The following is a 27,015-nucleotide window of genomic DNA, read 5'->3' as shown; positions in this document are numbered from 1 at the left end:
CTCATTACTACTGAGGCAAAAATTGTTTCTAATTAATGAAAGAAAATAATGAAATTGCGAGAAGAGAGCTTTCTTCAGTCCACTCATGGGTAGAAGTAGGGTTCAATTAGCTTCTGGCTCATTCATCCAAATACTGAGATGAACTGAATGGAGAAGACTCTCTCTGTAACTGAGTGAATGATCTGGGAGACAAGTTGGATCCTAATCTTCCTGTACTTGGACTGAAGGGAGCTCCCTTTTCTGGGTTTTATTGTATTTTTATGCTTCTGTATGTGTATGTGTGTGATCTTTTTCATTACTTAAACTTTTGCTCTCTGATCTGTCTAGCTTTTATATTGTGCAGATGCTTTAATTTGTTGCCATTGATTAATACTTTAATGTTTAGCATCTTTCCTGATACTAATAACTTTGCTTTAATTTGTCAGTTGAGGTTGTTCATTTGAATTGTGGTCATGCATGGAGATATATACATTCCTGGTGCATTGCCAAAGATTAGGATCTTTTTTTTTTTTTTTTTTTTTTTGGGTATACCCATGGTGTCCACGGTCGGACAGTGACTAATTTCCTCGCTGAATTGTAGGCACCTCTTTTGAGTGGGACAATGAAGATTTAAGGTTGATCCATTTCCAAAACCAAATATTAAGGTCTTGTGTGACCATCAGTGATTAACGGCAAACGTTGAGGAGCCAAAAGGCTCTTCCATTAAAGGAGCCTCAGTAAATTATTATTATTATTATTTTTTAATTATAGAGCATTTTGGAGAAAGATAACGCAACAAACTGTTGACTTAAAATCTCAAATTTTGACATTTCAAAAATGGATTATTTGTCAAAATTTTGGTGGATCCACTATTTATCAAACAAGCCCTAAAGTGAGGTAAGTTTCAGCAACGCTTAAGTATACGTCTCACCAAGACATACTTTGCTATTTATCTTCTTTAATTTCCAAAATCATAAGAGTGAGAAAGTGGGAATCCTCAGATTTGGGGTTCATTTTTGCATGCATGGATATATATATACATGGATTTTAGGGTTTTGTGAAGATGGTTAACTGCTGCTGGGGTTAATTATCTAATCTTGTTTTGGTTGAAAATATTTTGTTAGGTTGCAAAACCTTGAAGATGGAATGAATGGGGAGTGGCTGTTGGAGTTTTAGCAATGTGAAGTTGTCAAACATGTTCTCTGACATTATTTGAGAAGGATTTTGGTATCTCAAAAAAATCTTTTTTATTTCTTTCCAGGTTGTTTGTATCAAGTTCCTAGACGTGTCTCTAGCTGGTTAGCTTGGGTTCTGTAATTACCTAAATATCCACCACTTCTGTATTTTTAGAATTCTATTATACCATGATTACTGAAAATTATGCTTCTTAATCAATTTTTTTTTATTATTCTTTATTTAATTTGTTGGCAAGTATTCTGTTGAAATGTTTGTAATAATCTTTGTATTGTGTTTCCTTTTGACAGAAAAATTCATGGGTTAATTTTAATTATTATGCTTTTTCTTTTTAAGTTTTAAATTAATCCGATTTTGTTTATGATTATTTAAAATATGGCATTTTTAGATTTAAAATATGTTTTTTAATCTTTTGTGATGAATAAAATTAACATATTTTAAATATTTTTCAACTAAATTTGAAGATCAAGATCAGAGTAATAAATTCACAAGAAAAAAAAAAAAAAAAAGAGAGAGAGACTATGGTGGCTTGGTTATTGCAAGCATATTGAGTACATGTTTAGAGAACAAAATAGAGTAGCAAGCATAACTTGTGCTTTCCTTCGCCATGGAAGAAGTCTCCAAAGCAATTTTTGTTTGGTCTTCATAAGTTGTTTGGGTATTTTTTTTTGGTGTATTTAGGATTTCCACCGTCGACACAATGATTAATCTTTTCGCTGAATCATGGGTACCTCTTTTGGATGTAACAGCTGTCATAGAGATTTAAGACTACTCCATACCCAAAACCAATGATCGAACCCTTAACCTTTGATTAAGGATTGTTTGGAAATTTGAAATAGAGTAAATTTCAATTTTCATCGACTTACATTTCCTTACTTTTTAGGTAAAAGAAGAAGAGGAGGAGGAGGAGAATTAGCATGCCATATTGCATGTTCATTATAATCATTTTAAGTAAGTTAATTAGCATTATAACTTTGACTATGGGAAACAAGAAAGCATGACATTGCATGTTGATTATAATTATTTTGTCTATCTAAAATTGCTAGTATGATTTGACTTTAGGATTTTGGAATCTTTTGATGTTTGAATGAAACCTCATAAGAAGACAATGTTACGTTAAAATGAAACATCAAATAATGGAGCTCTTTTAAGTCTCTTCGTACAATGGCAACCCTATTGCTAGCTACTTCATAGAGTAAAAACATTGTTGAATTTAAATTCATACTTATTGTGCCAGGAGTACAGTCTAATGTGTTGATCTCTAGATGGACATGCATATATGTTTTTCTTTCATAGAAGGGACCTTTCAATATGATTCCATAGCTTATATCTTGTCATGTCAGGTTAGGGTAAAGTAAAATGATATATATATATATATATATATATATATATATATATATATATATATATATATATATATATATATATATATATATGGTAGGGAATATCCCGACCGACATAGCTTCACCACGACCGAGAAGCCTTTGTCCTTTTCTCTTTGTCTTTGCAGGTAACAGGTCGAACTCCTTGTGAAGAACCCGGTCGGGGTCCGACCGGGAGTTGCCCGAACGACGATGTCAACCACCGAGCGGTAGCCCTTTGGCGGGAGAGCTGACGAAGGACACGTGGCGGATCTCTACATCGACAGGCAGGGCACCCGGGAGGATGACACGTGGTGGCTACGTGGAGGACATGCCGAACGGCTGGAGACTTGTCCCCGGCATAACGGCTATAAATACCCACGCTAGCTACAGTGGAGGGGACTTTTGGACGATCGATAGGTTGTTGTTAGAGAATCCCGACCGCAGTCAGTCGGCACTCAGAGCAACCAAGTAGATTGTACTTAGGGCCTTTACCGTGATCAATACAGACATTTACTTGCTTTAATTGGTCTCGAGTTACTTCATATTGCTTACGTATAATTAGCAGTATCATTTTGGCGCCGTCTGTGGGGATCAGTGCAACAAAGCTACGTCTTGACGAGCACTCGGCCTCTTTGCAACGATGTATCCGTGGGCATATAACAACTTCGCCGACGACCAAGCAGATGTGGCGAGCTCATCTGACCATCATGCTACCCAACAGCAAGGTCAGACGGTCGATCTAAACCTCAACCTCTCACCACCGCATCCATCAAATGCATACCCGGCCGCCCAACAGCCGGTGAATTACATACAACCGGGATACCCAACACCCGGTCTGCCATACCAGCAGCAGCCGATGATGTATCCCGCCCAGTATCCGTACCCGGTCCCACCTCCGCCGTATGGGTATTGGCCAGGCCAACCGATGTGCTACACTCCCCCGGTTGGTTATCCACCATATACGCCTGCTTATACAGCTCCAGCCGCCGCCCCTCCAGTACATCCGACCGCACAGGTAGAGCCGCAGCGTCAGTCCGCATCCCGGGCTCGACGCTCGGCTCATTCGCGGTTGGGGTCGGGGGGTGCTGATGCGATGGAGGCACCAGCCCAGGCCGTCCAAGCGGAGGACCCTGAAGAAACTGCCCGGGCGGCGGCTTTTGATCGTCTTCGACCGGAGATGCGCCAGCGTTTGGGACCCCAAGACCCGAACCGCGGGCAAGAAGACGTACAGATGCAGGAGGCTAGTCAGGAGGCTTCATCTGGGTATAGCGGGTCGAGATCTCACCGACGGCGACGCGCTCGGGATACAGCCCAAGCCGCTCAAGCCGCCGAGCTCAACGAAACCCGAGGATTGCTCTATAACCTCCAGGCGGAAGTTGCGCAGCTCAGGAATGCGTACCCTGCAACACCCCCGGTCAACCAATCGACCCTGCACCAGACGCCTTTCACAGCAGCGGTAATGGCCCAGCCTTACCCGCTTGACTTAAAGGTCTCTGGAGAGAAGAGTTATGACGGACGGGCAGATCCTGAGGCCCACGTGAATGATTTTTACAGCAACATGATGATGAAGGGCGTTTCAGACGCCGTAATGTGTAGGGCATTCTACTCTACGCTCACCGGTCGAGCAGCGGAATGGTTTCGGACCTTACAACCGGGCTCGATCGACAGATTTGATACCTTGGCGATCAAGTTTGTGAGGAAGTTCATTACTTCCAAAGTGGTGAGAGAGTCCTACATGTATCTTGAGAAGGCCAAGCAGCTAGAAGGGGAAAGCCTGACCGATTTCCTCGTCAAGTGGAAGGCAGCGGTCGGGGAAGTCGAGCCTATGGACGACGCGACCGCCACCCATATGCTTCATATATCTCTCCGGGCGGGACATTTGTATCAAGACTTCATCCTACACCCCCCGACCAGTTACGAGGAGGCCCTTCGGAGGGTCACAGATTATGCCAACGCCGGCGAGGCGAACGCCGTAAAGCGCTTGCAGGAGGTCGGCTCTTCGTCCCGTAAACCGGCCGGCCGGGCGGAACATCGGTCGGGAGATGACAATCCCCGATCCCGCACCAGGCCTGGCGAGTTTACGGCCTTGAACCGATCCGCAGCGGAGGCCATGCAGTACGCCCAGTCCTGCAATCTCATCAAACTCCCCTACCCCGATCGAGACGGCCCTGACAAGAGTAAGCACTGTGCTTACCATCGATGCGCCGGGCATGACACCGAGGAGTGTACTCACTTACGCCAATTGTTGGAAGATCTGCTTAATATGGGAAAATTGGACAAGTGCGTGGGGAGGAGAGAAGACAATAAGAGGAATACCGATCGGAGAGATCACAGGCGTTCTCATCACCGTTCCGATCGACCAGGTCAGGACCGAAGAGACGATCGAAGGGACGATCGTCATGATGACCGACGGGACCCTGACCCTCCATCTGGTAGCCGCCCGTCCGGAAAGCCTACCATCCATGTCATTTTTGGTGGACTGGAAGATGCTTCCCGACCGCGGACTAATTGCCCGGTCGCTATAGTGGATTCCCGGGAGACCGGGAAGAGGCAGAAAATGGAACCCATAACCTTCACCCTCGAGGACCAACCTACCAGCAGTGACCACGGCATGGAGGCGCTCGTGGTCACGATTGACATTATGGGGACGGACGTCCAAAGGGTTATGGTGGATACGGGCAGCAGCGTGAACGTCCTTTACTTGGACGTCTTTGAGAAGCTTGGCCTCGACAGGAAGGAGCTGACTCCGGTCGGTGTACCACTGTCAGGATTTACCGGGGCTCTTATTTACCCCGAGGGAAAGATAACGCTCCCGGTCGAGATCGGCACATCTCCAAAGTCGATCAAGACGGAGCTGGAATTTGTTGTGGTCAACCTCCATTGCGTCCACAACATTATCTTGGGCCGACCCGCCATTATGAAGATCGGTGGGATAATTTCTATGCCTCACCTCTGCATGAAATTCCCCACCCCTAATGGGGTCGGCGTGGTCCGTGGCGATGTCCAATCCGCCCGGAAATGCTACACCCGAGCGGTTAATAGACGTGACTCCGGTCCGTCTTCCCGGGTGAACACCATAGCCAATGAGGAGGCTAAGGACCGGAAGGAACAACCTGAGCCTTCCGAAGAAATAGAAGAAGTTCCCCTGTCCGAGGACCGCCCGGATAGGAAGATCAAGATTGGCCGAGCCCTCACCCCCGAGCTTCGAGCAGAAGGTTTGGCCATACTCCGGGAGTATGCTGATATCTTTGCGTGGGGGCCCGAAGACATGCCCGGGATCGATCGGTCGGTCATCTGTCACAAGTTAGCCGTCGATCCCGCAGCAAAGCCGGTCGTGCAGAAGACACGACACCTTTCCTCCGATCGCCGCGAATTTGTCAGAGAAGAAGTCAAAAAGATGGCGGCGATCGAGCACATCCGTCCGGTGGTCTATCCCGAGTGGGTGGCAAATATCGTTCTTGTTCCTAAGCCCCCAGCATGGAGGATGTGCATCGATTTCACGGACCTCAACAAGGCTTGTCCGCTCGACCCGTATCCTCTACCGAGCATTCACCAGATGGTCGACGAAACGGCCGGGGCCGAATTAATGAGCTTCATGGATGCCTTCAAGGGGTACCATCAGATCATGATGCACCATGAAGACGAGAGCAAGACAGCCTTCGTAACCCCGGACGGACTGTATTGTTACCGAGTGATGCCGTTCGGTCTCCGGAACGCAGGAGCGACCTACCAGAGGATGGTCAACATGCTCTTTGCCGATCTATTGGGCCGAACGATGGAAGCTTACATCGATGACATGCTGGTCAAGAGTCGGGACCGATCCGACCACACTCGGGACCTCCGGGAGTGCTTCCAGATCATGAGAAAGTACCAGTTGCGGCTGAACCCGACTAAGTGCACATTCGCGGTTCAGACCGGCAAGTTCCTCGGCTATATGATGACCAAGAGAGGAATCGAGCCCAACCCGGCCAAAGTAAAAGCGATTCTGGACATGTAACCACCTTCCACCGTTCGGGAAGTCCAGCAATTGACCGGTCGGTTGGCAGCCCTCAGCCGGTTCCTCTCCAAGCTAGCCGAGCGCGCTTTACCTTTCTTCAAGGTATTGCGGAAGGTTAATGGATTCGTCTGGGACGAAGAATGCCGGGCGGCTTTTGATGAGCTGAAGGAGTATCTCATGTCTCCGATCGTGCTCTCAAAGCCCGAGCTCGGAGAAGAGTTAGACGTGTACCTCGCCGTTTCCGATCGAGCAGTAAGCGCGGTGTTATGCCGAACCGATCCAGAAGGGGTCCAGCGACCGGTGTACTATGTAAGCCACGCGCTACATGGTCCCGAGCTCCGGTACTCCCGGCTAGAGAAGGTCGTCTACGCCTTATACATTGCCGCGAAGAAGTTGGCTCCCTATTTCCAAGGTCGAGTGATTCGCGTGTTGACCGATCAGCCGATCGGGCCAGTCCTCCGAACTGCTTCATCGTCCGGTCGCCTCGTCAAGTGGGCGTTAATGTTGACCCAGTACGCGATCGAATACCGACCGAGACCGGCAATTAAAGGTCAAGCTCTTGCTGACTTCTTGGTCGAGTGCACCGCCCGGGATACCCGGCCTCCTGAGGTTGCGGATCCCGAGGCTGAGTGGTGGTCGCTGGCTACTGATGGGTCAAGTAGCAAGAAAGGGGCAGGAGGAGGAGTGGTGGTCACGAGCTCGGAAGGATTCAAGGTCTATTTTGCTCTCATGTACCAGTTCCACCCGACCAACAACGAAGCCGAGTACGAAGCGTTCATTAACGGCTTACAGTGCGCTCGGGACTTGGGGGCTGAATACATCCGGGCTCAAACCAATTCCGCCCTCGTGGTTGGGCAAGTTCTCGGAGATTATGAAGTCAATGGTGAACGTTTGCAGTTATACCGAGACCTTGCCATAGAGAAGCTCGCTCAGTTCCGGGGATATACCGTCCGGCACATACCCCGATTGGATAACGCCGATGCAGATATCTTATCCAAATTAGCTCAAGACGCCCCGGAACACATGTCGAAGATAGCTCGGATCTTGGTGATCCCGAGACACAGTATCCATCGCCTACCGGTCAATCCGATCCAACCGGTGGAAGACAACTGGATCACCGATTTGAAAGAATTCCTCGAGCACGGTCGACTCCCAGACGACCCCCAGCGTGCTCGAAAAGCCAAGCTGAGAGCCCCGAGGTTCTAAGTCTTGGACGGTCGTCTATACCGGCGATCGTATGGAGGCCCCCTCATGCGTTGCTTGACCGCATTTGAGGCTGATTTAGTCATGAAGGAGCTTCACTCGGGAATTTGTTCTTCGCACCAAGGAGGCCGATCGCTTGCCCGTCGTATCATGCTGATCGGGTACTACTGGCCGTCCCTCCAGCTAGACTGTGAAAAGTTAGCTCGGGAATGTGAGACGTGCCAATTGTTCGCCCGGATGCCCGGACGACCGGCAACCTTCTATCAACCAGTCACGACCGCAATTCCTTTCGCTAGGTGGGGGGTAGACATCTTGGGCCCCTTCCCTCAGCTTTCCGGTCGGAGAAAATTTGTGATCGTCGCCATCGATTACTTCTCCAAGTGGATAGAAGCCGAGCCTTTAGCCACGATCACCTCTCAACAATGTGCTCGTTTCCTTTGGCGAAATGTGATTTCCCGCTTTGGTGTGCCCGTGCATCTCATCAGTGACAACGGCCGCCAATTCGTAAGCCAATATTTCCAGAACTTCTTGGCCACGATCGGGACGACTCACGTCCGGTCGTCGGTGGCTTACCCACAGGGAAACGGTCAAGTGGAGAACGCGAACCGGACGATTTTGGAAGGTCTGAAAAAGAAGTTACACTCGGCCGGTCGTAGTTGGGGCGATGAGTTGCCATATGTCTTATGGACTTATCGGACGACCCCGAGGGAAGCTACTTTGGAGACCCCTTTCGCCCTGGTTTACGGAGCTGAAGCCCGACTCCCGATCGAGGCTTGGATCCCGACCGATCGAGAAAGAACCTACAATGCCGAGGAGAATGAACATGCTATGGCAGTGGATCTCGATGGGGTCGAAGAAAAAAGAGAGCTAGCCGCTCGGCGTATAGCCGAGTACCAGAAGCGTGTGAAGAGTTCGAAGGACGTTCGGGTCAACCCTCGTTATTTTCAAGTAGGGGATTACGTTCTACGACGGAGGGAAGCCAGTCAACCTTTAGAGGGCGGAAAGCTGGCTCAAAATTGGGAAGGGCCGTATATCATCAGCGCCGTCATACGGCCGGGAACGTACCGACTGGAGACAACAACTGGTCGGGTAATCGAGGGAACTTGGAATTCCGAGCACCTCGTTATGTTTAGGCATTAAGCCTATTTTTTGTAACTTTTGACGAAGTGGGGGCTTGACCTGCGAGTAGGTCCCGGTCGTCGGTTGTAATTAAGCTTTATGATTGTAAATACTTGTTTAATCGCCTGCGAGCGGGAAGGTTTTAATGTATATACGATCGGTGATTGCTCGACCGCTTGCATGCGGCGGCCCGGTCGGTTATTTTCTTTACCTTCGGTGCACGCAGATCAATTTATCAAGCTACACCGACCGGGCGAATTTATCGACCGGTCAGATGCGCTCCACATCGGCGGACATTCGAGTCACGCCACCGGTCGGGGAAGCCAGGAGCACACAGCATAATTCCCCGATCTGATCACTTCTTGTCCACTATTGCACTCACTCGTGCCATGAGAGCGCAATAGTGTGGGGGCTGGGATGAAGGAAGTGTTTACAGGCCCGTCGTTCGGAAGTATCCCGACCGTAGAGGCTTACTTATTTTCAAAATTTGACAAGGCCTGGAGACCGGGTAAACCCGATCAGGTTGGCCAGTTTGATGTCGAAATCTCGGATGCACGACCGGGCCATAAAGCCATAAGGTCTAGCGTTAAGGGTCAGTATGTGCATGACTAAAAGTAAAAAAGCAGAAAGAAAGACGAACAATATAAGTTTAACAAAAACGAGTTTCATTGATTGAAAAACAGAGTGCCCGGTACAAATTCGGGACCGGGCTCCCGATCAGTGTGTCTACAAAAAAGAAGAAGCCTATTCTACTTCTTCAATTCCCGAGCTCCGGCAGTTGCCTCCTTCCCGCTCGAAGTGGCCGCCGACGATGCCCCAGGCTCGGCCGCCTTTTCCTTGGGAGCGAAGGGGGAGGGGCCGGGGTCGGCTAGGTCCGGGGGTAAAGCCGACAGGACCAGCTGAAGATCCTCTCCGTCGAGAGCTTGCTCCAACCGGGTACGGACCCGCTCCAGCATTTTGCGTTGCCCGGACTTGAACGCCCATCGGCCGAAGGAGACGATCAGGTCCTCTCCGACCTTAGTTCCCCGGGCCGCCGTGAGAAACGCTGAGCCCGACTCGCTGTCCTTGAAGACAGTCTGCACCAGCTCGCTCGGGTTATCGAGCCGGGCCTTCAGCTCTTTCGCCTCCCCGATCGCCCGTTGGGCGACTTTCTCTGCGAGGACCCGGTCTTCCTCGCTCTTTTTCAGGCCCTTCTGGGCCTTCTCCACCTCGGCCTGGATGTCCTTGATTTCCTTCAAGCGACGAGCGGCCGTTTTCTTGTGGTGGTCGGCTTCCTCGGCCAGCATGGCCCGACCTTGAAGGAGTTGGGCCGCTCGGGAAATCTGCAGTACAAGAAGATGTTCGGCGTTAGCCCGGTCGAAGACATTTGCATAAAAGAGAGAGTTAGTGGAAGAGAGCTTACCTCGGCCAGATCGTAGCCAATCTTCTCGGCCACTTGGGTCGGGGTCATCTTCCCCAAATCCTCCCTAGCTGGCCCGGCGTTGCCGATCCGGGCCAGTATGGACGTAACGTCCCTTTCTCGCCCGACCGAAGGGCTCGGGCTGCGCTGTTCTCGGCGGCGCTTTATACCGCCCACCTCAGTCACGCCCTGCTCGGGCACTTTCTCTTTGCCCCGGGCGACTTCCACCCGGGTGACCAAGATGTCCGTCGGCTCAACGACGAAGCCCTCCGCCGTCGTGATGGTCGAGGTAGGTAGGGGTCGGGCCGTCGGGATCTCCTTTTCCCCGGCTGGCTTCGCCTTCGCCTTCTTCTTGCCGCCAAGGGAGATCTTGGCGGGCGGGGGAAGGGGGGCATCTTCGTCTCCGAACTCCGCCATGGCTGCAAACAAAGAAGAAAGTTAATCAACTCGGGACGATAGAGAATATACGCTCAGAATGCTAAGGATCGGGAAAGAAGTTAGCTTCAAGCTTTACCCTTCCTCTTGCCCCGAGCGGGCATCCGTGCGATCGTTACACCTGCCGGCTCGGGCTTATACTTCTCGGTCTGGTCGTAGACCGGATCGGGTAGCCGGGCCGCTTCGTAGCACTCGGGCGATTTGAAGATGTGGTATTCGTAGATCTCGCCCGAGATCTTGGTCACGGCATCGATGAGGGTCGGGTTCTCGACTGGCGTGACTTGCTTTCGAAAACGCTGACTCCAAACCCTCTCGACCGGGAGGATCCACGGATCGTATTTTACGGAGAAGATCCGGTTCTTCCACCCCCGGTTGTTCCCGGGCAGCCCTTCGATCGAGCATCTATCCGCTCGGGATTGTATCATCAGAAATCCGCCCCCGTACGCGGCCGCTAGCACCTTCACTTGGTAAACGAAGTTGAAGAGTTCCATGGTGCAGGCCACGTCGTGTCGACGACAGATCTGGGGGAAGCACGCGATTATTCGATGCGCGTTCGGGCAAATCTGCTCGGGCATAACTTGGTAGTAGCCCAAGAATGCTGTGAGGAGGCTGGAAAAGGGGAATGTGATCGGGGCCATTAGCGAATCGTAATGCAGCCCGATCCATTTCCCTTGGTGCCGCTCGATGATATTTCCGAGCTGTCTGCTGGTATCGAACTCGACCCGACCAGCAAGAGTTGCCGCAATTTTGCTTGCTTCTCCTTTTGTCAGCAAGCTCTTTTGGCCTTCAACGCTCTCGCTATTGAGGAACTCAAACCCGTCCCCGCCCGGCGGCGCCGTCCCGGTCGGGTCCTCTTCGTCCCCTTCGGCCTCGTTGGCCCGGTCTCCGCCCTCAGGCTCGGCTCGAGGGTAATCCCCTATTACCCTCGTGGGCGTTTCCCTAACGCCTTCGTCCGGGAGGTTTCGTCCGCTCGTGTACGTTTCTTCGCTCCCCGACCCGCTGGAGCTCGACCTCGAGGTCCCTGACGAGCTTGATGACCCTGTTGGCTCGGGGGCTTGGTCGGGAGTGGGCTGTGGTCGTTGTTCGACCTCTGGGGAGTAGGACATGATGTCCACCTCCTCGCTGCTGTGCTCGATTGCGTCGTCGTAGTCTGCGATTGAGGCGTTCTGGTTATCCGAATCCGACATGTTTTCTACCTAAAGGTCGGTCGGGGTTAGTACAGGATCGGGAGGTTAGCTCAAAGTTAGTCCTATCCTATCCCTACGCGAAGCTAAAAACAAAGTAAAAAGCTGAGGGATCAAGAGCTTACCGATTGCTGGTACTTTGCACGAGGGAGAGAACTTGAAGCTTGGCTTTGCTCGACTGGTTCGATGAACTGATGCTCGGGACTCTCTGAGGGTGCCGGTTGCTTCAGAAGATTGAGGAAAGTTTAAATGAAGGCCTCAGGGGCCTATTTATAGGAGGGCGTTTGGGCAGGAAAATCATCCACTTGCGTGACACGACCAGCGCTGACTCCGAGGTGACGGTTGCAGTCGCAGAGGCCGGCAGTGGCCGACACGTGGCGAGGAGGGGAATGACAGCTGGCCGGTCGGTTTAGTGGCCGACGGTTGGGCTTCTTCATGCCGGCCCATTTTTTCCCGGTCAATCAAAAAGGCCCGGGCTGGGGGGCTCTTGGTAGGGAATATCCCGACCGACATAGCTTCACCACGACCGAGAAGCCTTTGTCCTTTTCTCTTTGTCTTTGCAGGTAACAGGTCGGGCTCCTTGTGAAGAACCCGGTCGGGGTCCGACCGGGAGTTGCCCGAACGACGATGTCAACCACCGAGCGGTAGCCCTTTGGCGGGAGAGCTGATGAAGGACACGTGGCGGATCTCTACATCGACAGGCAGGGCACCCGGGAGGATGACACGTGGTGGCTACGTGGAGGACATGCCGAACGGCTGGAGACTTGTCCCCGGCATAACGGCTATAAATACCCACGCTAGCTACAGTGGAGGGGACTTTTGGACGATCGATAGGTTGTTGTTAGAGAATCCCGACCGCAGTCAGTCGGCACTCAGAGCAACCAATTGGTCTCGGCACTCGGCACTTAGGGCCTTTACCGTGATCAATACAGACATTTACTTGCTTTAATTGGTCTCGAGTTACTTCATATTGCTTACGTATAATTAGCAGTATCAATATATATATATATATATATATATATATATATATATATATATATATATATATATATATATCATGTAGTGTAATGGCATCTCAGTTACCATTCCAAATGGGTTGACATAGGTTCACATTTTATGGGTGGCGGCTCGGAAAGTTGAGTTCAACATTCTGCTATTGAAATATGACGGTAACTATTATGCAAGTAGAAAAAAATAAAGTTGTATCTTCGCTACTAACTATAACGTTTGAAGTAATATAACTTGTGGCGTAGAGTAGTGGTAAGCATTTGATCTGACAACTGATATTAGAGCAGGCCACGAGTTCAAAATAAAGTTACGTATGCGCTACTAGCTATAATTTTTAACGTAATAATAAGTTTATCTTGATTTACAATATAATAATTGATAAAGTCTGATTCCTTCCAACAGAAGGGTAACAAGTGCACCATCTATTTGATATTGTATCTCCTTTTGAAAAACAAGAATCCATAAATGGAAATGAACCCCCACCATCCATTTTTTTTCTTCGATATTCTTTGTGCTCGTTACTCCTTAATATTACAGGATCTCAGGGTATCAATATTTATGTGGTTAAATTTTAAATTATTTTTAATGGGCTTTTTTTTTTTTTTTTTTTTTTTGGTTTTAATTATCAAAATTGAATTCTCATTTGGAGACTAGACATCATACCAATACAAGTATTTAAATGTTTGGGGAGGGGGTTGTTTAACCTTTTTTTTTGTTGAAGTTTATTTGGTAAGTATATTGCATAGATTTTGTAATAGCGTTAGGTTTGAATTTTTTTTAAAAAAAAAATTTTATTTTCATAACGTTGTGTTGCTTTGCTTTCTATAAATAGAAAAACTTTTTGTGGGGATACATTTCCATATCATCTTATTCTCTTATTGCTTATACTGGTAGGTACACTAACCACTCGTAAATTTCATTACTTGTACTAAGCCTTACCAAGAGATATAAGAGCAAGTATGATGCATCTCACATCGACTACTGATGAGAATTTGGATTAATATATAAAATTTGGATTAAATATATATTCATAAGTTAGTTTTTGTGGCATAGTTATGACTCGAATTTGTATTAGTTTGTATTCAAGTCATATCAGTGTCAAATTGCGCGAACTCGCAGAGAAAACTAACTTTTGTCATATAGTTAATTAGTTTTATGTTTGAGTTTACGTTAACTAAATGTTAAAATTAATAGTGAGACTACATATTTATTATTTTTATATTGATGAAAAATACTCCCCGAATGTAACTCTTGTATTTCGGCTCGATATATGACTTGTACGTCATGAGGACCACTCACTGCTTGACCGGCCCGACCTCAATACGAAGGCCGAGCGAATAACTAATCAGCGTGAACCCTTTACCCCATCTTAGGATCGGGTCTGACCTTGAGAGGTCGGGACGATTAACCCGAGAAAGGCCACTCGGAGTGTATTAATCAAGACCCCTGATCTCGACCCGACCTCGTAACCTAGTGGCCAGTCAGTAATATCACGTCACGTGGACTTCGTTGCACAGCCGCCGAGCTTGTCGACTACATGCACGACATGTGTCAGGCATGTCGAGAGTCCGACATATGCTCCCTCCTAATCCCTATAAATAGCGCATTAATTGCGAAGATGGAGACTTTTGACATTTTCACCTAATCATAACCAGCTTGGGACTCTCTGACCCATTGTCACATCCCCCAGTCGTTATATTATGGACCGCGGTGCATAATCGATTATGCACCGCGCATCAAAACGACGTCGTTTCTTTAAGTAAAGAAACGATGATGCGTTGTTAGTGTTAACGGAGTGACACTACAGTATATCTAAACCGACATTGCCTCACGTATTATTTTTATATTATCAAATGAAACTGCAGTTATATCAAAATGATACTGTAGTTATGGTGAAATAAAACTGCAGTATATATAAAATGAAACTGAATAACATTTCACATATTTGAATGTATATTGTACAATGAAGCTGTAATTATATCGAAATGATCATGTAGTTGTGTTTTAATGAAACTATAGTATATATAAAATAAAATTAAATAATATTTTCACATATTTGAGTGTATGAATATTGAATGAAACTGTAGTTATATTGAAATGAAACTGTAGTTGTGTTGAACTAAAACTGCAGTGTATATAAAATGAAACTGAAGAACAGAATTATTTTTTGCGGAACGGTGCGAAACGGATTCCATTTCTTTTCATTAAATAAAACGACGTTGTTTTGATGCGCGATGCATAATCAATTATGCACGGCGATGCACGATATAATTTGCCCATATCCACTTAAACTAACAAGTAAACCTATTTGGGTAATAATACGAACCGAACTCAAATGCTATTACCTATTCTTATATCTCCGCGTATTAACCACGTCATATACATTATATTCTCTATACTATCTCTCAACTGCTCTTCACAAATATTCTTTGTTCAGCTAGCAATGCAAAAATTCAAATTCCGAACATCTTTTGTCTATTGCCAAATTAGATTATAATAAATGAAAGTTTAACATAATATATATATATAGTGAGACTGCACATCTATAATATGCTGAATACACATGTTCACTTGTATGTGCGGTAAAATATTGTTTGTTGGGTAGTATTAGGAGTGTAAACGAGCCGAACCGAGCCCGAGCCTGGGTATGTTCATGCTTGTGCTCGTTAATGATAGCACTGCTCGAGCTCGAGCTCGGCAATTGTCGAGCTGCTCGAGCTCGATTGTTCGAGCTCGAGCTCGAATTCGAGATCGAGTTTAGGCTCGAATTTGAGCTCAATTTTGATCTCGAATTTGACCTGTTTGATTTAAAATTTAAACTACTTTTTTTTATGACTTTTATCCATACATAATTATTAAAGTATTTTAATTTCCCTCCCCTAATTATTATTTTTATATACTAAATATAATATAATTATATTATATATTATATATTATATAATATATTATAAAGCTTGCGAGCGGCTCATCGAGCCGCGAGCCTACAATACCTAAGCTCGGCTCGTGCTCGTTTAATCCACGAGCTGCTCGAGCTCGAGCCGAGCTCAATTTTGACCGAGTTCGAGCCGAGCGTTGACCGAACGACTCGCGAGCGGCTCGGCTCATTTACACCCCTAGGTAGTATGGAGAGTTGAACACATGAATTTCTTAGCGTATAAACTAAGTTAAATTGTCTATATAACTGACTAATTCAAAATATTGTTGTTGGGATGATATGATTTTACGTACGCTCACTAGTCAATAGTCACCTAGTCATGCCACCACCCATAGATGATAGACAATTGTTGAACTTCTATGGTATCGAAAGTAATTTTCAAGTGATTTTGAACTTCTCAAGTCTTTTTATACATTAGGTTTCTTAGCTTAGGCTAGACTAATTTTAAACCTCTAAAATCTTTGTCCAAGAATGGTTAGAAGATGTAAATTGCAATTAAGCCACTTAAACAGTCTCCCAGTCAGTTTATATGATTGACTTTGCGCACAATGAATCCATCTCTCTACTTTTACGAATTAACTTTCCCAAATTGTGAATTGTGCTTGACGCATAAAACATCAATTTTGGCCAAATATTTCTATAAATTTGCGTATAATATTGGAAAAGAATTTGAATTTATTGTGAGATATTTAAATTAAATTATATGTAATAGTATTTTTTTTAATCGAAAAGGTAAATACGTTTTATTTGAAAATAATGATTCATGCATTTCATTATCACATGGATCTAAAAACATAAAGGAAAGAGAATACAAGAAAAAGTCATTGCCTAGCTACACTGCATAGAGACATGAATAATGACAAACAACTCGCATGAGCAGCTCAACTGGTCATAGAGGTGAAAGTTTGGAAAAATGACTAGGGATTGAGTCTTACTAGCGGCAGTGTAACCATGATTTACATCCTCCCAAATGCTCGACAAACAATCCTTTTACGCACTAAATTCAGAGTGTGATTGGTTCATAGGTTTATACACAATTATGAGATTTGATTATCCCTTCAATTAAAAATCACATTTCTTAATTATTCTTTGTCATATGTCACCTCTCGATCTGTCGCCTCCTCACTACATCCCTCAGATTTTTGTTTTGTTTTGTTTTGTTTTTTTTTTTTTTTCATATTGGTGCTTTAGATGTCGTTTTATTATGATCAATTACTTTGATTTTTTGTTCTTTTATTTTTTTGTTTTGTTTTGTTTTGTTTTTTTTTTTTTTTTTTTTTTTTTTTTTTTTTTTTTTTTTTTTTTGTATTTTTAAAACCATTATCCCCATTATTGGATCACACATAACTAAATATCAATATTGACAATCATTTCAATTCCACCCTACTACCAAACATGCAAAATACTTTCACCGAAACTCATTACCATTACCAAGTATTTAATACTCATTCTGATTCTCATGTGTCAACCAGACATTCCCTAAATGTTTCTTAGAAAAAGATTAAGGATTTTATTAAGAGTTTTACTTATTCTATATTTTTTGAAATATTAATTGATAATAATTAACTTTAGACTATGATTTAATTTTTTTTATTAATAAAGATCATGCAACATAAATATATACGCAGCACTATAAGAAATATAAGTACTATTTCCTAATTTCTTTCTCTTTTTTTTTTTTTTTTTTTTTTTGAAAACAAGTACTATTTCCTTGATTAATGAGATTTCCAATTTGGTAAAGCTAATTATACTTTTATCTCTAAATTAAAATTAAATTTCTTCTTACCCATTATTTCTCGCATACATAAACCAAATATTAAAGCATTGGTATACTCCTTTCGTTCCAAATTATAAGCCTTGTTCGAATAGATATGTTTTTTTTTTTTTGAAAACAAATAGAGATGTTTAATTGTAGGTTTATTCAAAAAAATGTGTAATATTTAATTTAATATTAGTACACACACACACACACACACACACACATACACACACACACACACACACACACACACACACACACACACATATATATATATATATATATATATATATATATATATATATATATATATATATATATATATATATATATAATTCACATTAAAAGTTTTGTTATATAGAAAAGAAAAGAAAAATCTAAAAATTATAGGAATGGTTAAAGAAAATAAGCAAATAAAAAGAGTTTAAGATAACCAATAAGTAGTAATATAATATGAAGAGTATCATCATCATTATATAGGACTATAGGATCAGAGACAGATCATATAATAATAGGCAAGACGTACATTTCACAATACTATCAAGTATCAAGTACATACACTGACGCATTCAAGTGGACTTAAGATCTATGATTCTAAAAATGTATCGTGCAAAGTTACAAGTGCTTTTTTTTTTTTTTTGAAAAAAGGAAGGACGAAGCCCCAGGATGCAAATTAAAAACACAGAATCGGTCGCCACGGGCATAAGGAGCACCTATAATCCTTGTGGACTAACTCCGTAAGATTGGCATTCGGACAAAAAGACAGCAAAGCCAAATCAGGCTCCAACCCTTGATAGTTACAATACAAAGTTACAAGTGTATTTGATGAGATACAAAATACACTCAAGACGATTGCACTAGTACATATATATCATAAAATACACTTGGTATTGTTATAAAATCCACTCAAAATTTAAAATAGTTATCAAATTGTCACTACATTTTCCCCCATATATATAGGGTGGGGACAAAAACATATTAACCAAAACACACATCATTATTACTCTTACATGAAACTCAACCCCCAAAATTAAACTTTTAATTAAGGGACAGATTATTTGATACTTCATCTATATATCTTATTTTAATTATCGTCCACAATTTAAGAAATGGGTGATCTTATTTTAATTATCATGTCTACAATTTAAAAATCAACCCAATTCTCATTCAATTGCTTATTTTCTTTAATATGTTCTTCATACTTTTAAATTCAAATTTTTACATTTAATAACTATTAATTTAATTTTTAAATATATAAATTTTATTTTCTAACATTAAGTTAATTAATATATAAAAAAAATTAACTCATTACCATTTAACTATCTTTAACTACATCAAAATCTTACTATCATGGTCCACACAACTGTGTGAACCATAAATAAAAAGTCATCGTACATTATTTGTGTACCTAAATTACATTATTTGAAAATACGCTCGCGGAGTACATCCGCAAGGATAGTTTAGGTGTTCCTTTAGTCCGTGGTGACTAATTTGTTTTTGTTCCCGGGGTTTCACCCTTCCCTTGTTTTTAAAAAAAAAACATTATTTGAAAATACATTATTTTGTATACTATCAAATAATATACATTCAGTGCACAAATAATGTATATTAAAAATATACCTTATAGTTAGAAAAAGTACATTATTTAAATACTAAAAATACATTATTTTGTATAATATACATTCAGTACATAAATAATATATTTTTAGTACATTAAAATATACTTTCTTTTATGGTTCACAAAGCACTTTATGAACCATGGTCCACATAATAATTTATGAAAATCTAACACATAATGAGACAGAGAGTATTATATGGAGATTCTAAATAGTAGTAACATTATAGACAACCAGAGGCAAATAAAGGATCTCTAAGATTGATATTATGAAAATTAAGTTAGGAATGCGTTTATAAGCACAATTTACATCTGTATAGTATGATCTCCATGTCAAAGTATAGTATAGCATAATCAACTCACACACTTATTACAACAGATTCATAGCAACCATTAGAGCCAGACAAGGTTCCCTCTTTCAAGTTTCAACCTATGAATCCCAGAAAATTATAAGGAAATCTTCGAACCTTTTAGGCGCGAAGAACGTGACCTCTGACCTCGTGCTCTTGCTTCTAGCAGCTTTGCCTTCAATGTACTCTCCTTACACTCGAGAGGCAGCTTTGAAGATGATTCACATATTTCGTTCTCGTGGCTCGGGAGCTTCTCTGTCCATTGCCGGACTGGACTGGCCCTCCAGACGGGATTGAAGGGAGCCACACTGTTCTCGTTTTCAGGTCCGATATCTCCATTTCCTGAAGAAAGGTAGTGGCTTTTTATCATATCCCGAATAACGTGGTTCGAGTTTAGACCATTGGTTTTGTTCTTTCTGTCAGAACTATTCTCTTCTTCTGTAATCTCGTGCTGCATACCGGATTTCTTTGAAGGGCTTGTTGTTTCAGCTAGATTTTCTTCGGTTTCTTTTCCCTGTTTCATGTGCTCTTGAAACTTAACCTGCAAATTGGATGGACTTCGACTCTTATTCCGGGATGCAAGTTTTGGTGTTGAATAGTTTGGATTCAGCGTTTCTTCAACATCATGCTCCTCGGCTTCTTTTTGTAACTCGAAACAATGTGAATCACTACCACTAGAATCGTCTTCATCGCCCTCGTCTCGAGGGGCACTAGTAGCCATATTTAGAGGGATGGACTCGAGAGAGCTTCTGCGATAGGTGGGTTTAGCAGTCCTTTTAGTTTCAAGAAAGGTCTTGATTTCGGAGCTTAGTTTTTCCACTGCAGAACCATTGTTCTTGGGGTTTAGCTTCATTTGCATCCTTTCGTCAAGCCATGATTCGGAAATATGGAGAATTAGGCGATCTTTGTCTGTTCTTCCTGTCCAGTTCCTGTCAGATTTGTGTCTCAGGGAGTGAAATTCCTGTTCATAATCCCGAATACCCCAGGCAAACTCGTCGCAGAGCTCTTCCAAAACCTCACGAGAATTCCTCTCGTTTTCCAACTCTTTCGAGACACCAGAAAAAGACGTTTTCACTTCATGAAGCTCCCGAGCTAGCTTCCGATGCAAGCTCTCCGACCGTTTTCTTAGCTTCCTTTCATCTTCCAGCTCATCCCTCGCAGACTGCAAAGCACCATTGACCCAATCTTGCTCCTTGCTTTTCCTTACCAGTTTGTCTTCCGTAATCTGCTTCATCAGTTCATCCATTTTGTGCCTCTCGGTTTGCTGATTCCTCACCATCTCTTTGATTCGGGTATGAGCACGCTCAAGCTCTTTCTTTAACGCTTTCACAAGGGACATATTCGATGCGTGCTGCTCTTCCAGGATCCAGATTCGATTCAGCACCTTAAGCAGTTCGGTGGACGTTTTGAGGCTATAACCTGTCTCCGTAATTTTCCCCTTGTAATCTATAGAGCTCGAAGGAGTCATTGCAGGGTTATAAGGGGTTATCTGCAACACAGAAACACGTTAAGCTCGTCTTAATTTAACCTTATTTTCTACATGTTGAGATTAACAAGAACAAAGAAAAATAATAATGGCTGAAAGTAAAGAAAACAATATTTACGTGGTTCAGCAATGTGCTTACATCCACAGGAGTGAAACGATTCTTATATTCATAGTGATGGTGATAGTGGTGACACCACCCCTTAGGGATACCACCAATATATTTATAGGCATCTAATCACTATACAATGGGTCTACTCGTTTCACTCCTACTCCTAGTATGAGACAAACTCAACACTACAAAATAGAAACTTTCTGCCAGACATATATGATTATGTTTTGAATTTGCACTTTCGTTATGATGGGTTAAATACTTAAATGTTAACCGAATATGTTACAATCTAAAGTTAAGAACTTTAGCTATTTTCTACACAAGGTAAAGCAGCAGAAGTGATAAAAGTAAGTCCTACAAGATTGGAAGTTTGAGCAATATTCTTTTCAAGAAAATGAAAACATAAATGTGTACCTCCATCGAGCTGCCATAACTGGCCGGAGATACAGGCTGAATGGCATGATTGTTCCTCTCAATTGGTCGATGATGTTGCATTAGCGATGCAGCAACACGCCGCCTTAAACTGCCCGGACTTCCTGACTGGCATCATAAACCGAGATTATCAATTTATCAGCAAATTATACAAGCATAATAGAAAGTGGTGACAGAGTTAATACAACATTACAACCCAAATATTATCACATAAGAATCATGGGTTTTATCGAACTCTTGAGTATTGAACACAAGCAGATCACAATTAGATTTCAGGCTTATGGATACAAATAAGAACTAATTATCATTAAGAAATACCAAGAAACAAATAGGGACCACAAAAATGAATGCTTTCAACTACAAATTCTCTGGCTCTCTGCAATATAGAACAAAGATAAGCAGAAAATTATCAAAACAAGCACTAAAGAAACCTAAGAATCCTAAGAATCAGTACAGTTACTACATTCCATCTCTATGATAACCCATTAAAGAAATACAATCAGAAAACAAATTAAATAAAAGAAATTGCAGAACTGGGAAACAAAAAATGATAAAATTAAGAAAAAGTTTTTTTTTTTTCCAAAACCACGAAAAGATTGAATCTTTACCATGTCAGGTGAACTGGGCGAAGGATCAGAGGGTTCAACCATCCTGGTATCCTCGTAAAGGTGGCGATGGGGGCGGTGGTCATGGCGCGGTGGCTGCAGGCGGCGCAACCGTGGAGGCGGAGCGTTATTGAGACCCTGGGGCATTGTAGAAACGGGGAGGTTGTAGTGATGGAGCTCCCAGAGGGTGGCAGCGAGCTTTCTTGAAGAAAGACAAGGGAGATCAAATGGGGGGTCACCAAAAGCGCGATCTTGCGCGGCTGGGAGCTTCTTCTCCTGTTCTTGAAGGTGGAGGAGTCTGGGAAAAGGTATTACTGGAGTGGAGTGCCCACCTCTTGTTTTCACTACTTTCTTCAACTTTTCCCCCAAATTTTCTTGCTTTTCTGCTGGCCCTGCTTCCCCACTTTGCTCCCACCTTTTTTTCATCTCTCTCTCTCTCTCTCTCTCAGCTGGAGCTTCTCTCTCTACTAATATTTTTTTTTCCCTCTCTCTTTCTCTCACATCACCACTCATGACTCAACTCCTACCCCCGTATTTCATCTGGGGTTAACTTACTGGTATAGGCTTCTTTTCCAGTGCTACATTGGAGTAGACTAGTAAGTGCCAATTCAAAGGAATAAACTTCAAATTGGCCTCTCAAACTAATTTGAAAATACAATTAGGTTACGAGCAAATACCAATTTTAGTCTCACGAGTATTAACAAAATGAGTTTTGGTTCACATGTTTAATTCCTATCAATTTTTATCCACAACTATTATTTTAGTGTCAAAATTTATCATGCCAGTCACCCCTTCGTTTAAGACATGCCGAAATATAAAATTATTAAGGGTAGTTTCGCGCTTTTCAAATTAGGATCCCCATTTGAGCATGAATAAAGGGATTTAAGCTGTAAAATCTATCTCAATTCGCAGTTTTCTTCCCCAAATTAAGGTAGGATGAGGAGAAGAATTGCGAATTAGGATTGATCTTAGGGCTTAAATTCATTTATTTATGCTCAAATTGAAATTTTAAGTTGAAGAAGACGAAAATGTCCTTAAAATTTTTAAATTTACGGGGATGTCTTAAATAGATGGGTGACTAACGTGATGAATTTTGGTACTAAAATAATAGTTGTGGATTAAAATTGATACTAAAACAATAGTCGTGGATGAAAATTGGTAGGAATTAAATATGTGGACCAAAATCGTCATTTTGCTAATACTCGTGGGACCAAAATTGGCATTTGCCCATTAGGTTACTAAACGGAAAAAAAAAAAAGTATAATTATATTACTAAACATCCTAAATATACGCAATTTCACTTGATAGCTGATTACCATCCTTTCATCAGGTTGCCTGATGTGGAAGGTGAGTTGGCATTTTTAAAGAATTTTTAATAATATTTAAAAATTAAAATTTAAAATTTTTAAAAAGTTTTTTTAAAAAAAAAAAAACTCCACCCCCTTCCCCGCTCCTCCTCCGGCTCCAACCGGAGACAAAGGAAGGGGAGAAGGGGGGTGAGTCAGACAGGTCCTTCGTCTCACGTCACCCCTTTGTTCTTTTTTCTTTTTTTTTTTTTTTTTTTAAATTTAAATTTATTTTTATTTTTTAATTTTATAGTTTATTATTAAAAATTATTCCTAAATCAAAGGAAAAGGTTGAAATAAGCACCTAAATTTTACCAGAAAAGTCAATTAAGTCCCTAAATTTTTAAAAAGTACAATTACATATTTTAACATGTTATATTGAGGTAATGAAGCCAAAAAAACTGATAAATGATGCTATTACAGGTCATTTGCGTTCCGTCGCTTGTTGCCAAGTATAAATAATAATAAAAAAAATGTTTTCTAATTGGAAAATATAATATCTATTATATATTTGGTTATATATCATTTTTTTTTTAGATCGTAAGGAGGGGGGGACCCCGGGAGCAAACTAGTTGCCTTCATTGCGCGACCAAGAACAACGTAAGTGGTCACGGTTGATCAGCTCTTCTATACCAGGGGGACACCGATTGAACTCTCTCCAATCTCCATCCATCATCGTTCCCAGGGAGGCAGCGGCATCGGCACATTCGTTTTGTTCTCGGACAGTGCGTCGTATAGACACTTTCCAGCTTCTTGTTAGCCATTGTCTTGCTTCCTCAATGTACACCGAGATGGGACCTCTTATCTCCGAGTTATTGGAGATCCACTCGATTACCCGTTTAGTGTCAGATTGGAGCTCCACCTCCTTGACTCCAATTCTCCAAGCCCAAGCAAGGCCTTTTGAGATGGCTTCTGCTTCAGCGACATCAATATCCTCGTTGGTAGACTTTCCACAGAATCCTCCCATCCAAGCGCCATTAGCTCCTCTAAGGACACCTCCATACCCAGCTTGCGTAGTGGCTGGTTTGACACTAGCATCAACATTCAAAGTACACATGTGGTCCTTGGAGGGGGTCCAGTGTGTATTTTGATCATCTCTCATGTTGTGATTGGGGTTGACCATTTGGTTATATATCATTACAATCACATTTCCATCATTATTTATTCTCATATTTATTCATTACTATGATTAGTTTTATTATCATATTATTTTACTTATCATCATATTTTATTTTTTCTACTCACATTTACTTATATAAACATAACTTATTTGTTTACACTTAAAGTTATACATTAATCACATTGCTATAAATTAAAAACTTGAACTCTACACTAAATTTTAGATTTTAATTGAACTCAATAGATTATTTGCTCAATACTCAATTCCTTAATCAAACCTGAAAGCCACAAAATTCTCTTTAGCTGATTCAGTCATACCCATGTATTTTGCTTCAGTTGTAGACAAATCTACAACAGACTGAACTAATGACCTCCAACAAACAGGATTACACCCAAGAGTAAAGACATACCTTTGTTGTAGAATGTCTATTTTCCATGTCACCAATATAATCAGAATTCATATATCCAATGAGTATAAGCTCACTCTATTGACTCCCAAATACAATATCATGCCCCATAGTGCCCCTTAAGTACTAGAGAATGCACTTAACTGCCTCCCAGTGTTGCTTCTCAGGTTTAGACATGTACTTACTAACTTGGCTAACAATATGAGCCAAATCAGGTCGAGTACAAAGCATTGCATACATTAAACAATCAACTACACTAGCATAAGGAACCTTTGTCATATTTTTTATCTCATTAACTGCTTGGGTACTAACCAGTCTAGACTTACTCATCCCAAATCTGTCAAGAACTTTCTCTATACAACTCTGTTGAATTAGCCACAACTTCCTTTCACCTCTATCCCTGTAAATTTCCATGCCAAGGATTTTTTCTGACAACATTATTTAGAAAATGATAAGTGCAATTGAGAAAGAGATAAAAATGTGGAATAATAAAAAAAGAATCTGACAACATAATAATAATAATAATAATAATAATAATAATAATAATAATAATAATAATAATAATAATAATAATAACGTGTTTAAAAGTTAGAGTGACAATCAGCTGGCAGTCACTCTGATGCGTTCCAATGGGTCCGTGAAAAACACACAATTGCTGGGACGACAGGCCAAGCACGATGCTGTTTTTTTTTTATTATTATTATTTTCTTTTATTTTAATTCCTGACAATATTTCTTGTTTTGCAGAAAGAAGAACCAAGTAAAAAAATCTAATCTCAAATTTTTTCTATGGACATAAATCAAGAATTATTCCCTAGTAGGGATGCTACTTGCTAGGCCTTCATCAGCCATGTGCCTGTGTATTTGGATTGGGGTTGTGAAGTTGCTTGCTAGTACCACCTTGATTTTATTGACGTTGAACTAAAGTTGACTGGGAATTGTCTATGATTATAATAATATTTTATTATATTGGGTATTATTATTATTATCAATTATCAATTAGTATATCAATTATCAATTAGTATATTCACTCGTGCGTTGTACGAAATGAATTTGTTATAATATTTTAAAAATATTTGGATCGATATACAATTATATAAATTATAACAACGAATATTATTTAGTACAATTAATGAAATGAGTTAGAGCGATTATATTTTCTGATGTTATTTTTGCTTGAATTCGAATAAATAATTGCACAATTACTCGTGCGATATACGGAATTTTTGTATATATTATATATTTAAATAATAAAATTAAAGATGAAATTATAAATAATTCTAATATTTGAAAGTATATATTTATTTGATTATAAGATTAGTGCAATATCACTCAATTAATTGAACAATATATGACTCGTTTGTCTGTAATTTTTTTTAAAAAAATCGATATGTAATTTGATTTACGTAATTATATTATTACTAAAATAAATTAAATATGAAAAAAAAAATAATTTAATTTTAGGTATTATAAAAATAAATCCAACCACCCATGTTTGACTACTACTACTACATATACTCCCACATTCTACTCTATTTTCTTTTCCCTACTTACATGTCACCCTTCGATTCCTTCAAAAAATTGTGGGCCACAATTTTTAGAATTTTACTATATGTAATCTCAAATTTTACTCCTTCAAATTTACTCTCTGATGTGGCGGGCATTGATAGATTATTTTTTGAGTTAATGACCGATTTGGTCCTCCGACTATTGCGAAACTACCAATTTGATCCTCGACTATCATCCTTACCCAATTAAGTCTTCAACTTTACAATTTTTACTCAATTTCGTCCTCCGTCTCTTTGGCTGTGAAGTCTCCGTCTAAATGAAGGACAATAATGTAAATAGACTTTACAGTTTACAGCTCGTGAAGCCTCCGTCGGAATCCTAAAAAATCTCCGGCCTCTTCTCCATGGCGAACTGGGAACTAGGAACTGGGAACGAAGCATCCATTCATCCGAGTGGCCATGG

At 41.9% G+C, this 27,015-nt stretch overlaps 1 protein-coding gene and 1 long non-coding RNA gene across 3 annotated transcripts; one reads left to right on the top strand and one right to left on the bottom strand.

Annotated features, from left to right (window-relative positions):
• The first annotated feature begins 425 nt into the window (after positions 1 to 425).
• LOC109157085 lies at positions 426 to 1,374 on the top strand. The gene is made up of 2 exons (XR_002050169.1): positions 426 to 876; positions 1,104 to 1,374. It is a non-coding gene; the product is annotated as an uncharacterized LOC109157085 (long non-coding RNA).
• An 18,056-nt stretch (positions 1,375 to 19,430) lies between these two features.
• On the bottom strand, positions 19,431 to 22,735 carry LOC109157186 (uncharacterized protein At5g41620-like). Of its 2 annotated transcripts, XM_019305120.1 has the most exons (4): positions 22,177 to 22,734; positions 21,551 to 21,676; positions 19,895 to 21,030; positions 19,431 to 19,864 (listed from the first exon to the last, which is right to left on the bottom strand). In XM_019305120.1, exons 1-4 carry the CDS (start codon positions 22,684 to 22,686, stop codon positions 19,639 to 19,641), a joined length of 1,998 nt encoding a protein of 665 aa, XP_019160665.1. In that variant the 5' UTR covers positions 22,687 to 22,734; the 3' UTR covers positions 19,431 to 19,638. The 2 variants fall into 2 exon arrangements, with proteins under 2 accessions (XP_019160665.1, XP_019160664.1); XM_019305119.1 differs by having other exon boundaries at positions 19,431 to 21,030; positions 22,177 to 22,735.
• Between the last annotated feature and the right edge of the window lie 4,280 nt (positions 22,736 to 27,015).

Source organism: Ipomoea nil, unplaced genomic scaffold, assembly GCF_001879475.1.
Source record: "Ipomoea nil cultivar Tokyo-kokei standard unplaced genomic scaffold, Asagao_1.1 scaffold2761, whole genome shotgun sequence".
Taxonomy (NCBI): domain Eukaryota; kingdom Viridiplantae; phylum Streptophyta; class Magnoliopsida; order Solanales; family Convolvulaceae; genus Ipomoea; species Ipomoea nil.
The sequence above is the reverse complement of the archived record's forward strand: the minus strand, read 5'-3'. Positions and strand labels throughout refer to the sequence as shown.